A 21,568-nucleotide genomic window follows, 5' to 3' on the forward strand; every position below is an offset into this window, starting at 1 on the left:
CCTCGCCCTTCCAGTGCGGGGTGCGCCACCTGAGACAGGTCCCCGATCCCAAGGGAAGTCACCAGTGGGAGCTCATCAACCCTCCCCAGTCCGGCATAGTCTCCGCTCCGAGGATGAGATACCTACCCGTTTCGAGGGGCCATCCTGGAGCACGCACCAGACTTCCACTCCATTGGCTGATTTGCCTGAGAGGGAGTCTCAAGGGCCCTCCACTACCCACAGAGGTTGCAGGCACCGAGACAAGAGGCATCAACGCTCCTCTTCCCACTAAAGCTATAGGAGCGGGTCTCAATGCCATCAGTACCGACGCTCAGATTCGAGTGTTCGCTCCGACAGGTGTCATGCTCGGAACGCTCCTCGACCATCGTCGGCACCCAGGCGCCATAGCCATGGTTGCCGAGGGGAATCTAGAAGCAGCACCTCTGATGGGTACACGTCGTCGTTGTCGAGGTCTAAATCGAAGTCGGTACTGACACAGCTGTGGACGCTCCCGACGCTCGTACGGCATCATGCGTTCCTCAGCGACTTCAGCTTCGGCACCCAGCCGCCCATCCCTGGACTGTGCCACCCCCCACGATCAAGCGGCTCCGCTCAGTCCCCAAGAGGGTCAATGGCAAGGGGTGCCTTGGCAAGGGCAGTGGTGTCAGTGGGCACTGTGGCCCCAATTACCTGCACCAGCGAGACCCCGTTCAGTGGCCGTGGCATCACAGATACACTCTACATTCCCGCCTCAGCACCAGGAAAAGTCAACCGGTACCGAACCAGCGGCACTGCATATGGGCTCAGAATTGGGGGTTGAACCACCGTTACCGCCCGACGCCCTGGGGGCAGAACCCCTCACTGGCAATGGAGGAATCCATAACGGCGTCACCACCCGCCCTACAGGAAGATTTTAAGGCTCACCAAGAGCTCCTTAAGCGGGTGGCCTTGAATCTCCAGCTTCAGGCTGAGGAGATGGAGGAGCTGTCGGACCCCCTGTTCAACGTGTTGTCCTCCTCGGCACCGGGCCATGTGGCCCTACCTCTCCACCAGGGGGTGGCCAACAAATCGACTTCGCTTTGGTGAACCCCAGCCTCCTTGACACCTATTTCTAAAAAGGTGGAGAGAAAGTATTTTGTGCCAGCAAAGGGGCACGAATACTTCTACTCTCACCCGGCACCCAACTCTCTGCTGGTGGAGTCTGTAAAACACCAAGAGAGGCATGGTCAACCCGCGCCAACCCCCAAGGATAAAGACACCAGGAGACTGGATACCTTCGGCAGGAAGGTTTATTCATTGGCGAGCTTCAGCTCAGGGCGGCGAATCACCAAGCCCTACTGAGCCAGTATGATTTCAACTTATGGGGGTCCTTGCCAAAGTTTGAACCTCTTCTCCAGGAAAGGGACAAGAGGGACTTCAGAGCTTTGGTCGACGAAGGAGCGGCGGCAGCGAAAGCGGTTCTTCAAGCGGCTTCGGAAGTGGCAGATACAGCGGCCCGTTCGATAGCCTCGGCCATTTTCATGCACAGGGCGCCGTGGCTATCACTGTCGGGGCTGTCCGCGGAGTCCCAGTCCCTCATGCAGGACCTACCCTTCGACGGGAAGGTCCTGTTTGCAGATCAAACAGACATCCGTCTGCATGGGATGAAAGACTCCCACGTCATCCTGCAAACTCTGGGCCTACATGTCCCGCCAGCAAAGGACAAACCCAGGCCACAAATCTCAGCCCTTCCAGCTAGAGGCAGATATAAGCCCCTACCTAAGAGGCCGAGGGAGCAGAGACACAGGTCCCAGCGCCAGTCCCGCTCAGCCCCGCGGGCAAGAGGCAGGGGAAGAGGCACTTTTGACTCTTTGCGGGGGGCCACGGGGCCTGTTGCCAGGGAAGCCCCCCAGTTAATAAAGTTTGTGTTCTGCAACTGTTTATCTGCCTTCCAAGTGCACTGGTCCTGTATAACGTTGGACCCAGTGGGTCCTCAGCACCATTTCCAAGGGCTACATGTTGCAGTTCGCTTCGCCCTCCCTCCACCACCCCCTACCCCCGGAGCACACCCTCCTTTTAGGCCAGGAGGTGACGCACCTCCTCACCCGGGGCATGGTGGAGAAGGTACCTCGGGAATTCCAGGTCAGAGGGTTTTACTCCCGGTATTTCCTGATTCCGAAAGCAAAAGGCGGGCTCAGGCCCATCCTCGACCTGTAGAACCTCAACCAATTTATGGTCCATTACAAGTTCCATATGGTTTCCCTGGCCTCTATTATTCCATCCCTAGACCCATGACGACAGCAAGGGTGTGCCTTCAAATCTTAGGCCACGTGGCAGCATGCACCTCCGTGGTGCGACATGCCAGGCTCAGAATGAGGCCCCTCCAACTCTGGCTGGCCTCCAAATATTCCCAGGCCAGGGACGCCCTGGACAAGGTGGTCACATTACCTCCCAACGTAGTAGCTGACCTGCAATAGTGGTCCCTCCCGAGCAACATGTTACAAGGGATTCCCTTCCGAGAGACCCCCCCCCCCCACTAGATCTGGTGTCAGACACCTTGGACCTGGGGTGGGGAGCCCACGCAGGGAGCTTCCAAACCCAGGGCGATGGTCAACCTTGGAAGCGTCTCTGCACATAAACGTCAGGGAACTCAGGGCGGTACGCCTGGTGTGCATAGCTTTCAGCCCGCACCTACGGGGAAAGATGTACACATGGACAATATGGCTGTGCTGTATTACATCAACAGGCAAAGGGGCACATGCTCCTTGGCCTTGTGCCAGGAAGCCCTGGACCTATGGGAATTCTGCACAGCCCACGATATCTCTCTGTTAATTTTATCTCGGCCTCATCTATTATGGCAAAGCACCAGCTCTGCTATAAAGTCCCTGAATAAAACATTGTGTAGCATTTCATTTGGCAGAAGTAAGAGATTTATAGCATGTTTTAAAAGTAGGTAAAAATAACAAAAACGCTGGTTAGAGCAGAATACTTCCATAATGGTTATGTCAATTCATAGCATAACTCTCCTCATCAACTGCATAAATGCACTTTTTTTAAAATCAGTGACTTCTGCTAAAATAATCGGTCTCATGACCTACAAAGCTTGGCACAGAAATGTCTTATCAGAAAGATGACAAAAATAATTTCCAAAAATTCTTCAACAATTCTTAAAGGCTATTCTGCAAAGGCAGGATATAAATATGTACGTCACATATTTCACCCTCTTTTTTCGGACGATCCCATTAAAGTGTAGTGAAGTCATTCAAAAATCCTCTGAAAAAGTTAATCCTTTGCAAAACAGATATTTGTTTGTGGTAAAATTCCATCCTGGACAGTGAGTCAGCACAAGACCTATGCACCACTTATGGGGCCAGACCCTGAGATGCTCTAAACTGGCATCACTCTACTGAAGGCAGTGAAGCTACGCCAACTTATACCAGCTCAGGTTCTGGCCCAGGCCCTCAAAGTAAGGGTTGATGGGACATAAGTGGTTTAGAGCTTTGTGCTAACTCCCTACATGGGTGAATTTCACACACTGGGCCTGATCCAAAGCCCCAAAGAAGTCAACAGAAAGATTCCCCAATTATTTCAATAGGCTTTGGATCAGGTTCTTGGGGCACAGATTGAGTTTTATGGCAGCTAAGTCCAAGCTGGGACCTTTCTCAGCAATCTTTATCACTACAAAATATTTTAAATGCCTTGCCTATTGGAAACTGGGTTTCCTGTGCCTACTGCTGCAGTACATAACCAAGGGTTGTGAAAGGATCTAACGAGTAGTATGACTGAGATAGATACTGCACCTCCTACTACCCAATGTCAACACACCACTCCCACCCATTTGATATGCAACAGGCATATACACAATCTACAGTTCATACTCTGGCCTTGGCTCTAAGCAGTAGGACCCAAAGCCAGTGCTAGGATCCTTGGCCCTGTGTTTGCACTGGATAGCATCACAGAGCTGGAGAGCTGAGAGGCAAATGGCTGGGAAGGTGGCCTGACCCCTGTCACTTCAAATACAAGGGAAAAGTTATCACTTAAAAGTGCACCTGTCCAGGTGGGATACTCACGGTTATCATAAATAGGGTTGGAGATGACAGGAGGAACTGGTATCGTACAATTGCCATGTTCATCAGGGAGGAACACCTGAAAGCAGAGTCTCACGACATTGAGGTCATACTCATCAACATTGAGCAGCTGTTCTTCGGGCACTGCAAGATGGAAAGGGATGACAGAGTAAGAGTTATCACACAGAGGCAGCAATCACACAAAGAAATTGGGGTGAATCTCTGCTGGCAGAAGCAACAATGCCACCAATGCATGAAGGATTCACCTGTGACACTCACTAACTCCCGCAGGAGCTGTATGTATCAATCCCTTGCATGTGGAACAGTAGCCTCTACCCGTACTCCTTCAGTTACAAATCCCAAGGCTGCTGCAATGGAAGTGTGTTATTCACCCAAGCTGCCTCTTGGATTAAATGTGATGGGCCAAACTGTGGCTGCCCCTCAGTAGCTGCCCATGAGGAGAGCAAGCAAGCACTAGGGATGGCACCTGTCTTCCCCCACCACAATGCACTCTGAACAGGAGGCAACCAATGTATAGACCCAATTGTTTAGCCAGCAAATGCTCAAGGCAATGCAACGCATCCCAAAATAATGGTTCCCAACCTTTTGGGGCTTCCCTGTTTGTGAGGGATCTGCACCTGGGTCTGCAGTGGGGACAAGTGCCATTGTCTCACCTGAGGTTGTTCATTCCCTCCCCACAACCTCTCCCAGTTCTCCCCTTCAAAGTCTTTATTCATTCTCTCCAAGCTTTCCCTCAAGTCCTTCTCCACCTTAGGGTTTCCCCATCTTGTTTCTCCCTCTCTCTTTTCCAGATCCCTCCCTATTCTCTCTCTCTCTCAATGCCTCCATTTTCTCTCTCCTCCCCCACCAGCCCCATGCGTAGTTAAGATGAGAACATAGACAATTTTGCCTTAGCACAATTCTTCTAATGTGCAGGAGGCCTTGGGTCCCAACGGCTTGCCAATAGACAATGCACAATGTTAGGTTATTTTCTTCTTAGGATGTGAAAAGAAAATAAACATCCAGAGGAGAAAAAAAAATCACCAAAACAGCAGTCTCTGTGCCCACAATGCTTCAGGGCACCATCTCTGCTCTTGCCCCATTCCCGGTGTGCCTCTAACTACAAAAACCAAGATTTGGCTCTAAAGATGCCTGTTAATACCTCTTGTTATTAAAAAAACAAAACAAAACCTCCTTGCCCCCACTGATAGGTACAATTATTGGGAACCATATTTTAACTGAAAAAAGATGATGTATTTCTGCTGATTTGTGTCAGTTCTGTATCTTTGGGAATAGCAACTACTGGTATCACATAATGGTACATTTTGGTGACACAACAAGTAAATCCCTGCAGGGATTTTTGTTCATATACTTTTCCCCAGTGTAAACTGAGACATATATAACCCATGCCTAGCATTTTAGTTTTGTCCAGCCTTCTACGTCATTTTAATTTTCAAAATCTCACACTGGGACATATCCTACTTCAGATATTTATGATTAAATACCTCATCTATTGTTAGTTTACTGTAAAAATCTGATGCCAGAAAAAAGAGTTCTGATTTTGATGATATTCTCTTTTCAAGTCTCGAATTAAATTATCTGCTGGGGTTTTTTAAATGACACCACAGAAAAGGAAGATAATCTGATTTCACTTATTAGAATGGGAGGTCCAGTTAAAGAGCTATTTAAAGAAGCTTTTATCTCTTCCAAACCTATTGTTAGCCTGAGAACAGTTTTATGGTCTCATTTAGCCATTCAAAGAATCACAAACCAAATGCCTGCAATATCAGCAGACCATAATAATTCTTCCAGTTCACCCATCCTCCAAAAACCTCCTACAAATTTCATTAGCACCTTAGTACTGGGGATGTCAAGAGTGAAGCTTGAAACATGCCTGGACCAAAAAAAAAAAAAAAAAAAAACCCAGTGACCACACTGTACTGATAAACGTCAAACACTTGCGTTTTGGTGTCCGCCCCCACAAAGAGTAGGAGGTGATACCACCCACTCTGGTGACATTTTTTTTTCTTCATTTTGGTATTATTGAAATAGTACATGCAGCAAATTCAAAAGGGGTTCCTCTGCATATTTCATTTGCAATTGTTATTTGAATATCTCAGTCCCTCCAGATCTCAGTTTTAAAAATAAATTTGATCTCTTTCATTTTAAACATGGGATATTTATCTATAAATGCACCAGGAGTTGAAAGTTAAAAATCAGCCCCTTTACAGCTTTAAAAATTTTGGATCCAAACCTGGCATCCTTACCTGAGTAGATCCTCTCCTGGAATTATTTAGTCTGCAGAAGAGAAGAGTGAGGGGGGATTTGATAACTGCTTTCAACTACCTGAAAAGGGGTTCCAAAGAGGATGGATCTAGACTATTCTCAGTGGTGGCAGATGACAGAACAAGGAGTAATGGTCTCAAGTTGCAGTGGGGGAAGTCTAAGTTGGATATTAGGAACAACTATTTCACTAGGAGGGTGGTGAAGCACTGGAATGGGTTACCTAGGGAGGTGGTGGAATCTCCTTCCTTAAAGGTTTTTAAGGTCAGGCTTGACAAAGCCCTGGCTGGGATGATTTAGTTGGGGATTGGTCCTGCTTTGCGCAGGAGGTTGGACTAGATGACCTCCTAAGGTCTCTTCCAACTCTGACATTGTATGATTCTATGACTTGAAGGTAGCATTTGGCAGAAATTCTACAAGGTGCACCTCCATGGAAGATATTTATGGGCTCTGGATGGGGCAGAAAGCATAGCCCCCCTGCCCTGCAGAGCTCAGATCTACAGGGAAAGGCAATGCCAAACTTGTGCACTCCATAGAATCTGCAGTGGGGCAGATCCTCCTTGCAACAATGCTTGTGGTCTCTCCTCTACACTGGTATGGCTCTTGGAGAGCAGTGTGGGGTACCTGTAGGCTTATCCAGATCTTTTCACACTGGTTTGCTCTCTGCAGCAAGCTCTGGTAGAAATACAACAACAACAAAGATGTGAGGGAATGACTATTGGCTTGTTTCTGCTGCTAAAATTAGGCCTGAAGACAGTTTCCTACTAGGATGGTTCAATATGTTGCAGAGATGGGATCTCTGAGCCCAAACTCCTTTCTCTAATTGGACAGATGGCTGCTCAACCTAGCTCAGGCCTAACAGATGAAGCGCACTCATCCTTTTGACGTTACTTGGCTGATATAAATGTTTAATTTTTCCCCTCTTGACTGAGTCTTAGGGAATGGCATATTAGGTGTCCCAATGTCTCTGGTATCTCATCCACGCCCCAAAAATTTAAGCAATAACATCTCAGTACCATTCAGGTTCAGGGACTGAAGTTGGCGTTTCAGCACTAGCCTTTGGTGATAAGCCCTCATCATCAGGGTTTGGGTTCCCAGGCTCATTCCAGAGCTCCTGGATCATAAATTATTAAACTAAAGGTGGCATCAAACTTTATCCAGACTACAAACCTCTCTCTGTGGATTTGACAGCGTTGGGATCTGTTGTGGTTTAGCTCATTACAAATATATGGAGCCAGGCATGACAATCTGGATCTGGTTTCTGATACCGTACCACCTCAAAGCTGGAATCCACAGCTGTGGATCAGCGGCCTTAACTACAAACTAAGGCCCTGATCATTCATTGTGGTTTGCACAGGTGCAGCAGTCTGCCCATGCACAAGAAGTTGCAAGATTAGCGCCTAAAACAACTCCAGAATTCCAAAAATGTATTAGATTACGTGGGAATTTATATGCTAATAGTAGGGTTCAAATAATGTATCTTCCCAACATATAAATGAGCTTTCAAACTTTCACTGCTTCCTAATCAGTCCACTTGGCCAAGCTGTTCATTACCTTGAAATACAGAAAGGGTACAATGGACTAATATTTCCAAAATATGAAATCCATTTGAAGAACAGTTTTTACTGGAGACATCAGTGTTGTGTTTCCCATATTCTTAAAAGTAGTTTAACATTTAAAAAAAATTGGCCATTTGAAAGAGGAAGTGTTCAGTTAAGACTGATTCCTCTTGTCTATTTTTAAAATTCACTTCTTACTAGCTGAACAGAATATAATGCAGCAATCATGTTCTCTTTTTTTGCTTTAACTCCATCTTGTGATAAGATATCTAAAAAAAAACAATAACCCAAATATATGGGCCAAATTCCACCTTTGCATAAAAACACACAGCTCTTGTTAATGTCAACAGGAATAGCATTCACCCGTTGAGGACAGATTACAACCCCAAAGAAAACAAATCCTTATTTTTGACCTCAGTGGGAATTAAGAGTCTCATCCTGCTCCCACTGAAGTCAACCTGAGTTTTGTTGTTGACTTCAATAGAGGCAGGGTCAAGCTCTAAGTAAAGACTACTTAAAAATAAACCAAAATGACAGTAACTCATTCTACATGAAAAGCCAGATCCTCAGCTGGTGTCATTTGCTGTAGCTACAGTGTCTTCAGTGTTGAAAGAACCCAGCTGAGGATCCATCCCAAATATCTGAACATTCTAACATGTAGCCGAGAGGATAAAAAAGATCTGATCCCATTGTGTGAGCCTCACACAAGTAGTCCCATTGAAGTAGTCAATAGGAGTACTCAGATGAAGTGCTCAAAAAGCAGAGGACTGATTGCATGTTGGGGTTTGATGAGCACAGATATGGTAAGAATAGCTTGTGCACAACTTTATATTTATAAAACAACGTGCCCAATTTCTTGGCTTCAGTTCAACAACTTCTTAGTTTTAAACTCACTGTTTGTAAATGGCACCACACCTTATTCTCACCACAGGAACCAACCAAAGCAGTTTTACAGCCAGGCCTGGGCCCAACATCATAACAAATTTCCTGTGACTGTCCATTCTAATTAAAACCTGGTCTCACTGCAGCTGAGTTCACACCTCTTAGGAGTTCACTTTCTGTGACTATTCCAACACACAGATGTACATGAAGGAATGATTGTGAAAACGGTGAATTTTAAGTAACTTTAAGAATATTGATGGAAAACACATTTTGAATTCATAAAATGCAGTTATTTGCATCAGAAACTTGATTGTCAGAATTACTCATGTAATCATAGAACAAAAAAGTCATGTGACCTATATACACACACAATCAAAAACCAGTCAATGCTATTCAAATTCTCACCAAGAACAGCTCACAATCTACCAAAAAAAAAAAAAGGGGGGGGGGCTATTCAACTTTTAATTTTAAATGAATAAATTTGAAAAAAATGCTGCATTACTAACCCCAAGTTTTCAATAAATCCTGGGATTGTCTTAAATATCATCAGATTTCAAAAATAGTAAATGTGAAGGTTTTTTTTTTTTATCTGCTTTCTGGGTTTAGGGTCAAACTTTTGTCTACAATCATGAGAGCTAGAAATGTAGCTTACATTTTTAAATAAAAGAGATTCTCACTTATCACTTTACTCCTGGCACTGGGGATTTAAAAAAAGGACATCAACTATCCTGAGACTTGCAATAAAATTGTGGGAGTCAGCAACACTGAAAATGGTTAGCTGTTTAAAATCAATCTGTTACATGAAAGAGGCTACACTCATTAATAAATGATTTTTCTATTAATTTGTCACTTCAGTGCTACTTACCACTGTTTCAAGAGATACTCTGATACAACTGCTGTAAAGAGATTCTTATTTATATGTGTCAAAAATAATAAAACCTGTAATAGCTCTCCACTTCTGCAACCATGCAGCCAGGGTGGAGACTAACAAGGAATTATAACTCCAGAAAGTTCCAAACCCATTGATTTCAGCAGGGAGCCCTAAATTCCATCTCTGTAGTGAAGCTTCAGTGACAACTAGTTCCTCCAAATGTCTGTCTCTTTTTAAAAGAAAGTTGGAAAATTATGCTACCTGGAAAGAGTAAATAGGATTATGGAACGCTCAACTTGAAGAGGTAGTAGGTGGACTATTAAAAAGTAACAGATTTTAAGAGAACATTTACAAATCACTATTTCAAATCTATATGCTGCAATAGCCCCCCATATTTGAAGGCACCATTTCCAAAAACATTTGGCAGTGGACTAACTCTGCTCCTGCTGAAGTCAAACATTAGACCAATGCAGTTAAACCAATGCTGAGCACTCTTTAAAATCCAATCCGAAAAACCGGTGATTTGTGGGGCTGGGGAAAACCAAATACAACAATGTGATCAGATTAAATCCAGGTCTATACTCAAAAGTTAAGTTGACCCAGCTATGTTGCTCAGGGGTGTGAAAAATCCATACTCCTGAGCAATTTAGTTAAGTTGAACTATCCGCTGGTGTAGACAGCACTAGAATTCTTCCATTGACCTAGCTACCGTCTCTTGGGGAGGTGGATTAGCTACGCTGATGTGAGAACCCCTCCTGTTGCTACACACTGTGTTGCTGTGCCGCTGTAGTGTTTTAAGTGTAGACTAGCCCTTAAGATAAACTTAAAATGTTTGTGACTTGAAAGAAGTGTCTGGGGGCTTTTACAAATATGTTAACTACCTCAAATTATTTGGCAATCAATTACCTCAAATTAACTGCCCATCAATAAACTTGACATAAAAGAAGTCTAGTGTTTGAGAGGCTCTAAGTGGGCAGCTGCACTCTGTATGAACTCAAGTTTCTGGGTGGTCTTCAGACGTAGCCCCAGGGTAGAGCACACTGCAGTACCCCAGTCTGGAGGTGATCCACAGGCATGGATCCTTGTGGCAATGTCTGCTTCTGAGGGGAACGGTTGCAATTTCTTTGCCAAGCATAGATGAAAAATAGCACTCCTGGCTACTGCCTTCTGCTTGACCATCCAAAAATCAGGATCTATGGAATCGGGAATAATTTCCTGAAGATAAGTAGTTGGGTGATCAAGGGAAAGCTCTAAACAGATGAGAACAGCACAGTTATCCCCAAGGAGCTTCTCTGCCAACAATGGCGAGGAAAATGGTCTGATTATTTTCAGCATGCTAGCTCAGAGTACAATCGCAGTGGCAGGAAGGACAAGCCACCTTGAATACATGCCTATGGTCTCGGATAGGTACATAATCAGGGCAACTAGCCCATCCTGCAACGAGAGCTGCTCTATTTTTAGTGAGCTAATTCAGAGCTAGTGGGAATACGTCTCCTGAACCCAAAGTTACACTTCCAGCTTAAAGTGTGGGCATACCCTAAGGCCTTGTCTACACTACAAATGCTCTGTTGGTACAGCTCAACTGGCAGAGTACACAATGGAGAGCGTAAGTTGACAGAAGGAGTTTTTCTGTCAGCATGGTAACACCATCCCTCCACAAACATTAGCTACACTGACAGAAGATCTTGTCAGCACAGTGCATCTACACTGAGGCTTTTGCTGACAGAACTATGCAGACTGGGGTTATGTTTTTTATACCCCTGACTGACAATGCTATGCTGGCAAAACTTTGTAGTGAAGACAAGGCTTGGCCTGGGAGAATTTAGGGGACCTGGGTCTGCTGCAAGGCTCCCTGGATGACCTTTGGTAAATCTGTTTAATTACACTGGGATGTTCTTTTGAAAATCCCACCCCTCATCCTTTTATGTCTCAGTCCCCATCTTTAAATGGAGAATAATGCTTTGCTACCTTGCAAGGGTCTTGCCAGGATAAATCCACTAACTTGGGTGAGACGCCCAGATACTACGGTGATGGGGGCAAGATAAGCAGACAGAAAGGAATGTTCTCTGCCATTCTCTCACTAGAAATGTAGTCCCAAGAGTAGGGTTCTATGAAATTATGCATCTCTGGAGAGCTCATTTTTCTTGCTTCTGTAACATTAAACTGCAAAAATTCTGGGCCTGATTCATCGCTGCGTAATTCCAGGTTCCTGACATAAAAGTGAACCAACCCACTGGTAAAAATCAAGACCTCTTTTACTGACACACTTAGGCCATGTCTACACTAGTGAGTTTACAGCGGTACAGCTTTACGGATGCAGCTGCAGCACTGTAAGATCGCTCACGTAGCCCCTCTCTGCTGATGGGCGAGAGCTCTCCCATCGACGTAATAAAAATCACCTCAAGGAGAGGCGGTAGCTATATTGTCAGGAGAAGCTCTCCCACTGACATAGCACTGTCCACACCAGCACTTATGCCAGCTAAACTTATGTTGCTCAGGTGTGTGCTTTTTTCACACCAATGAGCGACATATGTTTTGTGAACATAAGTAGTAGCACAGACATGGCCTAAAGCTGCCAGAAGGACCAATACACTACCCGGTGACATTATTTTGTGATTAAAGACTGAAGTTCTCTTGTGATGAGATTGCATAGGGAAAGTGAAAGGTTATTTGGAATATTGAAAAGAAGTATAGATGAGGCAGGTGCAGCTTGTTAGATGTCACCATACCTGATTAACAGCAAACTCCTCCCTCCCACCCCAAGCAACAACATCAAGTTGATTTGTGGAAGCCACCCACTCTAGAACAGACAGGCAGGCAACTCAGCATCTAACCTTAACATGCATGGAAACTTCTGAGGCAGAAGTGCCAAGCTGCCAAAAGGCCTTGTGCTGATTTTATGAAATGCAAAGTGTGCAGAAAGGGCAATGTTAAGAATATCAGCTTAATTTACCAAGGGACATGTTGTACCCTCGATAACTCACACAGTAGTTGTGTGCACATATTGCCAAGCAGAATTAAGCCTCTGCCTCTCTAACAAATACAACTATAACTATTGCCCTAATGATCAAAAACTGTACTTCACTCTCTAGGCCACAGACATTCCCACTAATAGCTATGGGTTCATTCTGACCGCTCATGTATGTGGCCAGTTCATACAGATTTAGGGCTAGACTCAGTGTTTACTCAGCCCTGTGTAAGGGATTGCATGTAGATGCACTGCCTTGGGAGCAGCTCCCAAAAGACTGCATCTCAAAGAAACTTCTCTGAGACACAATTCCTCCAAAAATCCCTTTAGAGCAGGGGTTGAGCATTATATTGCATCTGCCCACTACCAGATTCCACTTACTCCACCCCTCACCTCCAGACTTGTGCAAAGTGGGGGAACAGATGGCTCCAGCTACTCCCTGAACCTCACTTGCAAGAACAAATTATCTGGCATGCAGTCCCTGCTCTCCCCACATGCCTATGTAGGTCCTGCATTGTGTGCAGGGGTGAAGTGAGGATTTTACATCCCTACAGGGCTACATGAAGTTAAGTCACAACTGACCCCTTTGAAGAGAGATACCTCGCCTTTCTGAAGGCAGAATTTGGCCCTATACACTATTGATGGGATTTCACTACAGCAACTACACTCTCTCATGATTTTATGTAGTGCCAATCATCATAAAAGCATCTAGGAAGCCAACTAACCAGTAAAAACTAAAATTAATAGCAATTACTAAGTCTGTCTCTCCTCCACACATATTAAAGCACTTCAAAGGGTAGGGAAGCATTTTACAGATGAGAAAACTGAGGCCCAGAAAACCTATGAGGTCACACACAAGTCAGTGGCAGAATTAGAATGGAAATGAGAACGCTTGAGTCACAGTGTCCTACTCTATGTAGACAACTTTGTCTTTAGACAAGCTTCTCTTCCTGTTTTCAATCTAACCTAAAAACTGGAACTGAAGAACCATCTCCAAGGGAATTTATCCAGCAGCTGTCAAATGAAGCTCAGCTAGGACTCTTTCTAAGCTTCAATTTAGCCACGTAGTGTCTCCTTGAGCAACAAAAATTTTATGCTTCCAATTTTTTATACTAACTTCCCCCCACCCCCCAACTTCAAATAATTTGCAACGCTTTCACTTTAAGCAGAAGTCCAAATTTCAGCATAAGATTAAACAGGAAGGAGTGTATGCATGGGAGTGGTGATGGTGAAGGAATGAAGGGATTCCTCAAGCAAATGTAATTGGGTGACCAGTGTGTCTCTTTTCTTAGTGGGTTTACCCAGTGTTAAACAAACTGGTAGGCTTTCATTCAGTGAATTCTTCAGTTTGAGAATTTAGGCTGATTGCTTCTTGTTGTTTTTTAAGGACATCATTCCTTTAAATATCTGAGATATCCATTGCAGAGACTTCTGCTGTTCTGCACTTCACAACATGTTCTGAAAGTTCCCGCTTAAAGATTCTCTCCTGTGCTAAAGAGAGGTCTTGTGCTTATTCAGTGACTGTAAGCCTTAGTTTAAACCAGTCCTAGCAGCAGTGGAGTGTGGCAGTGAGGGGGCAGTGCAGGGGAGGTGGTCTCGGAGAGTTTGGCTGGGGTAGGAAAGTAAAGGGAGTTGGAGAGCGTGGTGGAGGGGACATGGGTCTTGCAGAGTGTGGCTGGCAGAGGGGCTGATGAGGGAAGCTGTGGAGAGAGTGACGGGGGTGTGTGGGAGGGGAGCATGACGGTCGTGTGGGAGTGAATCTTTGAGAATGTGACATGTGTGGGTGTGAGTGGGAGTTGTGGAGAGTGTGACTACTGTGAAGTGAGTGCGGGATCGTCTGTGAGAGAAGAAATGAAGGACTGGTAAAAGGGGGCAGCAAGGAGAGGCAGAACAAAGGAGAAACTGGGGAGGACACGGAAGTTTAATTTAGTAACTGGGGAAGGAAGTGGGTTCTCAAGCCTGATCAACCACTTACTAGGTAAAACCATTACAAGTGAATGGGGGCCCTCAGCAGCATCCATTTGCCAAATTCTAGGGGGGAAGCCTGCCAGCAGCCAGGAGGGTGGAGCACTCTTGGTTTCTCACACTGGAGCCCTCTGGCTAACAGTACTAATCCTCTGGGAAACTGTGCTGAGAGAGATTTTTTCCAACATTCTTCACAATACATACAGAGTCTTCACTGCAAAGTTAACTTGAATTATAACTTTGGTGTTGCCCTGTTGTGATAATTAGGCCTAGCCTAATCGTGAGCTTAACAGTAAGAAGTGAAAGTTCATAAATGATACAATAACTTATAAACAATCAATGAGGGTGGGCAAAGGTACAAAAGGGACACAGAAAAACTGAATTAATCTAAACAACAAGACCTGCTAATAGAACTCAAAGACAGTGTTAAGATCATGCTTGCTAAACAAAAGCAGCGTAGACCAGAAATCAATGGACCAAAATTGATGAGTCAGAAATCAGACCTAACTGGTAAAAAATAAAAATAAATAATAATAATGACGGAGTTAGGCTATTCCACCCATCATTTTATTTGTATTAAAAACTTCCCTCTTAGTGGTACAAAGTCTTTGTCACTTCAAAACAAAATTGCTTTAATGTTAATGTATTGAAAGTCTAAATTTTTATTAAAAACATTGTGAACTTTTTTATGCATAGATGGAATTTTTTTTAAAGCTTAAAAGTTAGGCATTTAAATCCTTATATAGGCACCAAGGTTGGGATTTTCAACAGCATTTCAGCTTTTTTGACTTGTGGAAAGTTCAGAGGTGGTGTTAGCTGTGAATATAGAACAGGCTACTTGTTTATCAATTTTGTGTTTCTGTTTGTGCTGTTTTCACAGTGAGAATATTAAAGAGGCCACAGTTGTGTCTTTTACAGCATAAGACTGGCATTTTAAATGTGAAACTTCTTAATAGAAAAATCTCTATGTACAAATCTGAATTCTTCTAACAGTTAGAGGAAACTAATCAAAGCAACAAGTGCAAGATATCCACTCCAGCAATTTAAAACTATAAAATGGGAAGAAAATAAAGAAATAACATGTAAATATGAACATCTGATTTCTGTAAAGTTTTTTTTAAACAATGGATTTTTATTCACCCTGTTTCAAACAGTCTGGGTCTGATGAATGCACACTCAAAATTAAGTATTGTTCATGTGAATAAGGTTTTGCAGGATCAGTCCCTTTAGAAATCCTTCTTCACCACCCATTTGAGCCAGTCAGATTTGTGACATCACAAAATGCCATGGCAATGGATTCTGATGTCAAACACATCATTATGCTTTTACTATGGGATCAAGCAGCAGCAGCAGCTGTAGTTCCAAGCAAGTAACTTGTTAAACCCAAATATCTTCCAAAAATAGCAGTAGAGAAACAAAAATATGATTAGGAAACTTGACTGTTATATTAACACTCTCTTTTATTCAAGTTTGCCACACTGAAAGAGTTGTTTTTCAATGAGTCCTGGAATAACTGACTTAAACATTTTCCTTGCCATATTAACCCTTCACACTTCAGCTATAAAGCCTGTCATTAAAGCGGTGTGTCAGCAAGAAACTGCTAATAGTCTAACTCAATCCGTGTGTTTTCAATCAAGGCTGGCAGAGTTTGTGAGCCTCACTCATGGGACACTTGGAGGATCTCCTGGGGAAGTTTCCTCCTGCAGCCCAATGTCCTCAAATCAGGACCTTTTGCCCTTGCTATCTGGCAAAGGAGACCATGATGTTTCTGCTAGAAGTCATAACCTACTGAATAGAATAATCACAGGATGAGAGTGAGAAAGGAGGGGAGAAATAAAGAAGCTAAAGGGAAGAGATTTGGCAGCATCTAAAAGCCTATATTTTAAAATACATCTCCATCAAAAGAGCAAGGGCATTATAATAGAAAGTGCTTGCAAATTAAATTGCTTTGGTGTCCAAATTCTTTAACATGCATTTCAAACTGTTTATTAACAGCTACTCACCACTGAATGGATTGATCTTTCTTGCGATTCGTGAACAGATTGATTCTTTCAGGTCTCTCTTTTTAACACATTGAATGCCCAAATTCTGAAAACTAGAGCACATGTAACAAAGTAATTAAAAACAAACAAACAACAATTATTTAACTTAATCACTGGCACAGATATTCAATAGCTGAATTCTAATCCTCCCTGTAAAGAATCAAATTGTACATCTTTTGTCAAAAATATATCTTAATAACGAGTTGTGTAGGAAATAAAGATGGCAAAAGAGCTTTGGAAAAGATGGTTTTATATTTCCAAAATAAAGGTAATGATAAAAAGAAAAGAATTCTTACATAAAATAAAATAAAAACAGAGGAATTTTTTTTCACATTAAAAAGAGTTATCACTGGAGTTTTAATATAGTAAACTAGCAATGCTAAAAATATATAGAGGACCAGTGTTTAAACTGGTGCAAACTGGCATAGCTCCCTTGATGTCAATGGAGCTACCTCAATTTACATCGGCTGAGGAGCTGGCCCAGTGTCTCACACCAGGAAATGCAAATCTGCAACAGTGTTTTGAAGTTAATTTTTTATAAAATTTGAAATCTCATCTAGTTATGGAAAAGTTCTAAAGAGCTACAGTTCCTCCTCATTTGCATATGACTACATCTAGTCAGCAAAGGAGGTGGGGGGAGTCCCCACAATTTGATTCTTTCCCACATGGAAAAACCATGACATCATCAAAGCAGGGTGGGGAAGTAGGAAGTAAGAATCTGAACACACTATAATATCACTAGAACACAGGAGGTCAGTTATGCCACCAGGTTCCACTGCACCTCCAGAAGAACTGGCAATTCCCTTCCCTTGAAACCCCACAAAGACTCTTTACTTGAGACATGCCTAAAGACTTTCTGAGACACTCCCTGATCACGTAGCACTGCTATCTGTCTCCCTCAACTATGGGCCAATATTGCCCTGCAAGTTCCTCAGTCCCATCCTGCTATCAGTGGATCCATCCCTTTCTACAGAAATCCAGTCATCTTCCTTCCCCTATCCACACCACACTCTAAGGCCATACTGCAGTTAGAGAGCTAAAACTCACTAAAGGACTAATATAGGCATCATTTCATAGAATCACAGGACTGGAAGGGACCTCGAGAGGTCATCTAGTCCAATCCCCTGCACTCATGGCAGGCCTAAGTATTATCTAGACCATCATGGACAGGTGTTTGTCTAACTGGACTGAATTCTGATTTTTAAAAAAAATGCAGAGCTGTCTCATGATTTAATTAGATGACTTTGGTTCCATTTCTGGTTTCCAGTATTTAGGGTTTGCAGAGAATATTAGAATGCACTGCTATTGCTGTATCATTTTGTTGCGTAGGGACGACTTTTTTTAGGCCTCGTCCACACTACAAATGCAATTGTTTTGAGGGAAACACAGATAGAATACAGTTGTTCCCCCAAACACAGTTAAAGCATGTTTCAGTGGTATAGATGGGATCTGGATCATGTCCCCAAATTACAATATGACAGCCCAGCGCTTTCGAAGAGTTTGGAGAGAGGATTAATGTCTGTCCCCCCCCATACAGCAAAATAGGGGGACAACTATACTGGGGGACAACTGTGTTGTAACCGGTTGTGTTTGTAATGCAGACAGGGAGTTGGAGAAAGTAAGACGCCAACTCAGAAAGCAATCTAAGCACATAGCACTCTAGGTTCTGCCTGTTGTACTATCAGAACACTGTAAATTATAGTTGTCAATTAAATACATATGAAAAATCAGCCTCTAACAAAAACATTATCTGCTACATGAAAACTGACTGCAATTATTCTACTGCTGTAGATTATTCATAACTATCAAGTACCAGTCATCTTGTGGGCCAAACTGGACTTTTAACTAAAAGATCCTTAACCAATGGCTTCTCAAAACTTACAAAGTCTGACCCTTTTCTAAAATATGCTTGGGTATGATTGAAAGTGACTGGCTAGTGACCATATCACTGCTGCTAAGCAGAGGGCTGGAGCAGGAAAGAGAATCTGACTAGAATGCACAACAAAATTAGGCAGCACCACTTCAGTGCCAGCTGAGTGGCAAGGAGCAGGAGAAACAGAAGGGGGTGGGGGAAGGAGCAAGAGGAAAATAAAGGGAGAAACATATTAAAGCCAGTATATTATCAAAGCTTCTTCTTCTTCACTCCCTGTGGAGCATAAGGCGCCAACCACTCTCCTCCATTCATTTTGTTCTTGAGCGAGACAGCAGATTTCATCCCACTTCATTCCCATACCTTTCATTTCCTCTTCAATGGTCCTTCGCCACGTCCCCAATGGTCTACCTCTCCTCCTTTTTCCTTGTGGTGTCCATCGGAGGGCAATACGAGGGTGTCTGTCAGCATCCATTCTCAACACATGCCCCAGCCATCTCCATCTTCGTTGTTTGGCTTCATCCACTATATTGTTGATGCCCGTTAATGGGCTCACTTCAACATTGGTGATACGCTGCGGCCAATGTATGTTAAGAATTCGCCTAAGACACCTTCCTTCAAAGCCCCGAAGCCGACTTTCTATCTTCTTGTTGGTCCTCCATGTTTCCGCCGCATAGAGCAACATAGAGCGGACGTTCGACCTGTAGATCTCTACCTTGGTTTTCATTTGCAAGATGGTTGACCTCCAAATATTCTGAAGTCTATAGAATGCATTTGCTGCAAGACCGATTCTGGTAAATATCTCCTTCTGAATATTGCCATCAGCCGATATGTAACTACCAAGATATTTGAAGTCGTTCACCTCCTCCAATTCTACGTCACATAACACTGTCTTCGTCGAGCTGGCTGTTTTTACTTTCATTATTTTGCTCTTACCGGCATGGATATTAAGTCCTACGCACCTTGCTACTCTACCTACTCCATCAGTCTTCTCTTGGAGGTCCGTCTGAGAGCTTGAAATCAGGGCGATGTCATCTGCAAAGTCACAGTCTTCAATATGACCAGAGGGTCCCCATGCGATCCCTCTTGGCCTATCTTCAGTGGCTTTCCGCATCACCCAATCTGTGACCACAAGAAACAGAATGGACGAAATAACACACCCTTGTCTAACTCCCGTTCTCACATGGAACCACTCACTCTGCTCTCCTTCATGGCGAACACAACAACACTTATTGCCGGCATACACATCTTTGAAGATGTTAATCACTTTCGAAGGGAATCCATATATTTTTAAGATATTCCAGAGATATTATCAAAGCAGGGTAGTAAAAATCTTAACACAGCGACAGTCACATGTGCACCAGTATAGTCACTCCTGGACAAATCCTGTCCCTGCCTGGATAGCTGCAGAAGGCCCTACCCATAGTGGATATACAGTGCAACAGATCAGTCTGGATCCTGGTGTATTAGTTTTACTTTCTCACCTGTCTCCCCACTCTGTACAGTCTAGTTTGTAAACATTTTGTTTTCTCAAGAGCAATAATCAATTTCCAAAGTTTACAGACCATAAGGAGTGAACAGACACAGTTGTGAATTCTTCTATAGAGAAATGACCAAAGTCCATATCTCCTACAGTATGTTATGCTCTTACCTTTATCGTTCATGCCATAGGTATGTTTGTTAGCAACTCTGTTGCATGCAGCAGTTAACTGAGATGTTCATAACACCCTAATGAGTAGCTATACCAGCATTAAATTGGAACTGTCCTTACTTACACCATGGCTGAATATGGCTCAAGTGGTGACTCCTTTGATGCGGAGACTCCTCTACAGAGTCTCACAAGATACAGTTCTTAGCCCACTGCTCTTTTCCAACTACTGTCTCCCTTTCAATCATCTTAGTTCTATCTTTAACCATAGCTAGCCCATTTATGATGGTACATATCTTTCAACAAATTTAGGCCAAGATTTTCACAAGCGACTGGTGATTTGGGGGTGCCTAACGGGAGACACTTTGAAGAGGCCTGATTTTCAGAGGGTATGTGGCTCAGTACTTTCTGAAAGAGGCCTGATTTTCAGAAGTCTCAGGGCCTTAATGTCCATGCTGAACAGACAGGGCCTCAGCATTTCGTCTTCTCTCCAAAATCATACACACACAATAATATATTTTAGAATGATGAAGGGCTGAGATAACCTTGCTGGGATCCTCTAATCCAGTGCCCCCAAATACCTGGCCTGCTTGATTTATCTATGGGCCTGCATGACATTTAGTGTTAAGTGTTCATTTAAAAAATAAGGTGGCTTCAAAGATAACATTCCAAATGTGAATGCAGTGTGTTAATCAATGCAGAGTTGTCTTCCTGAGCCTACAGAAAGCCTGAAACAATTATTATGAAAATATTATTACTCTCCTAAATTCCATTAATTTCCTTGGAGTGTTGATTTTAATGATGACAAATTAAATGTCATCATTACCTATTTCATGGCGGATCATTTTAGTGCATAGAGTGGGGGAGGACTGGAAGTCAAGCCCACAAGAGGTGGGCATTAGGAGCTGCCTAATAGGAAATAAAGTCAAGAAAGAGAGAGAAATAGAGGCAGGAGGATGGGAAAGGAAGAGACTAAATAAGGTACTAAACAAATAGCATATTCCAAAGGCAAAAAACCCAGTTCTGTTCAGAAATATTTTGTAGGGTGCCAGGGATGATGTGTGTCTGTCAGGGATGGGTTTGAAGAATACACAAATAGGGGAGAGAACTCCAGGTCTGGCAAGGAAATCATTCCAACTGTCCTTTCAGTCTGGTGGTGGGATTTTAACAAAGGTTTCCTGGTTGTCCCCGAGAGCCTCTCCAGCACATCACTGGCATTTTTAGTCTAAAACTCAACACAACACTGCTACTTACGATAGGACTCTGCGATCTCGTCCAAATTCTGCTTCATAGTAGCCATCCCTACAGTCTTTTCCAACCAGGTCATGAGGGTGCGGCTTGTAGGGCTCATTCTTTGTCACTAATGTAATCCTTACTTTCACTTTATCATCAAAGTTCAGAACCTGCACAAATGTAAAGAGAAATGCACTTACATTCTAAATCACGTCTGTCTGA

The 21,568-nt window shown here is 43.5% G+C and overlaps 1 protein-coding gene across 6 annotated transcripts in view; it reads right to left on the bottom strand.

The window, feature by feature from the left end:
• REL (REL proto-oncogene, NF-kB subunit) overlaps window positions 1-21,568 on the bottom strand; it is a 54,856-nt gene that overhangs the window by 9,320 nt on the left and 23,968 nt on the right. For all 6 annotated transcript variants that reach the window (XM_039531055.1, XM_039531054.1, XM_039531058.1 and 3 more), the window contains 3 exons: window positions 21,368-21,516; window positions 16,557-16,648; window positions 4,029-4,169 (listed from right to left, as the gene is read on the bottom strand). In XM_039531055.1, the coding sequence (XP_039386989.1) occupies window positions 4,029-4,169; window positions 16,557-16,648; window positions 21,368-21,516 (382 nt within the window). The remainder of the gene's footprint in view (window positions 1-4,028; window positions 4,170-16,556; window positions 16,649-21,367; window positions 21,517-21,568) is intronic.

This window comes from Mauremys reevesii, linkage group 3 (assembly GCF_016161935.1).
Source record: "Mauremys reevesii isolate NIE-2019 linkage group 3, ASM1616193v1, whole genome shotgun sequence".
Lineage (NCBI taxonomy): Eukaryota > Metazoa > Chordata > Testudines > Geoemydidae > Mauremys > Mauremys reevesii.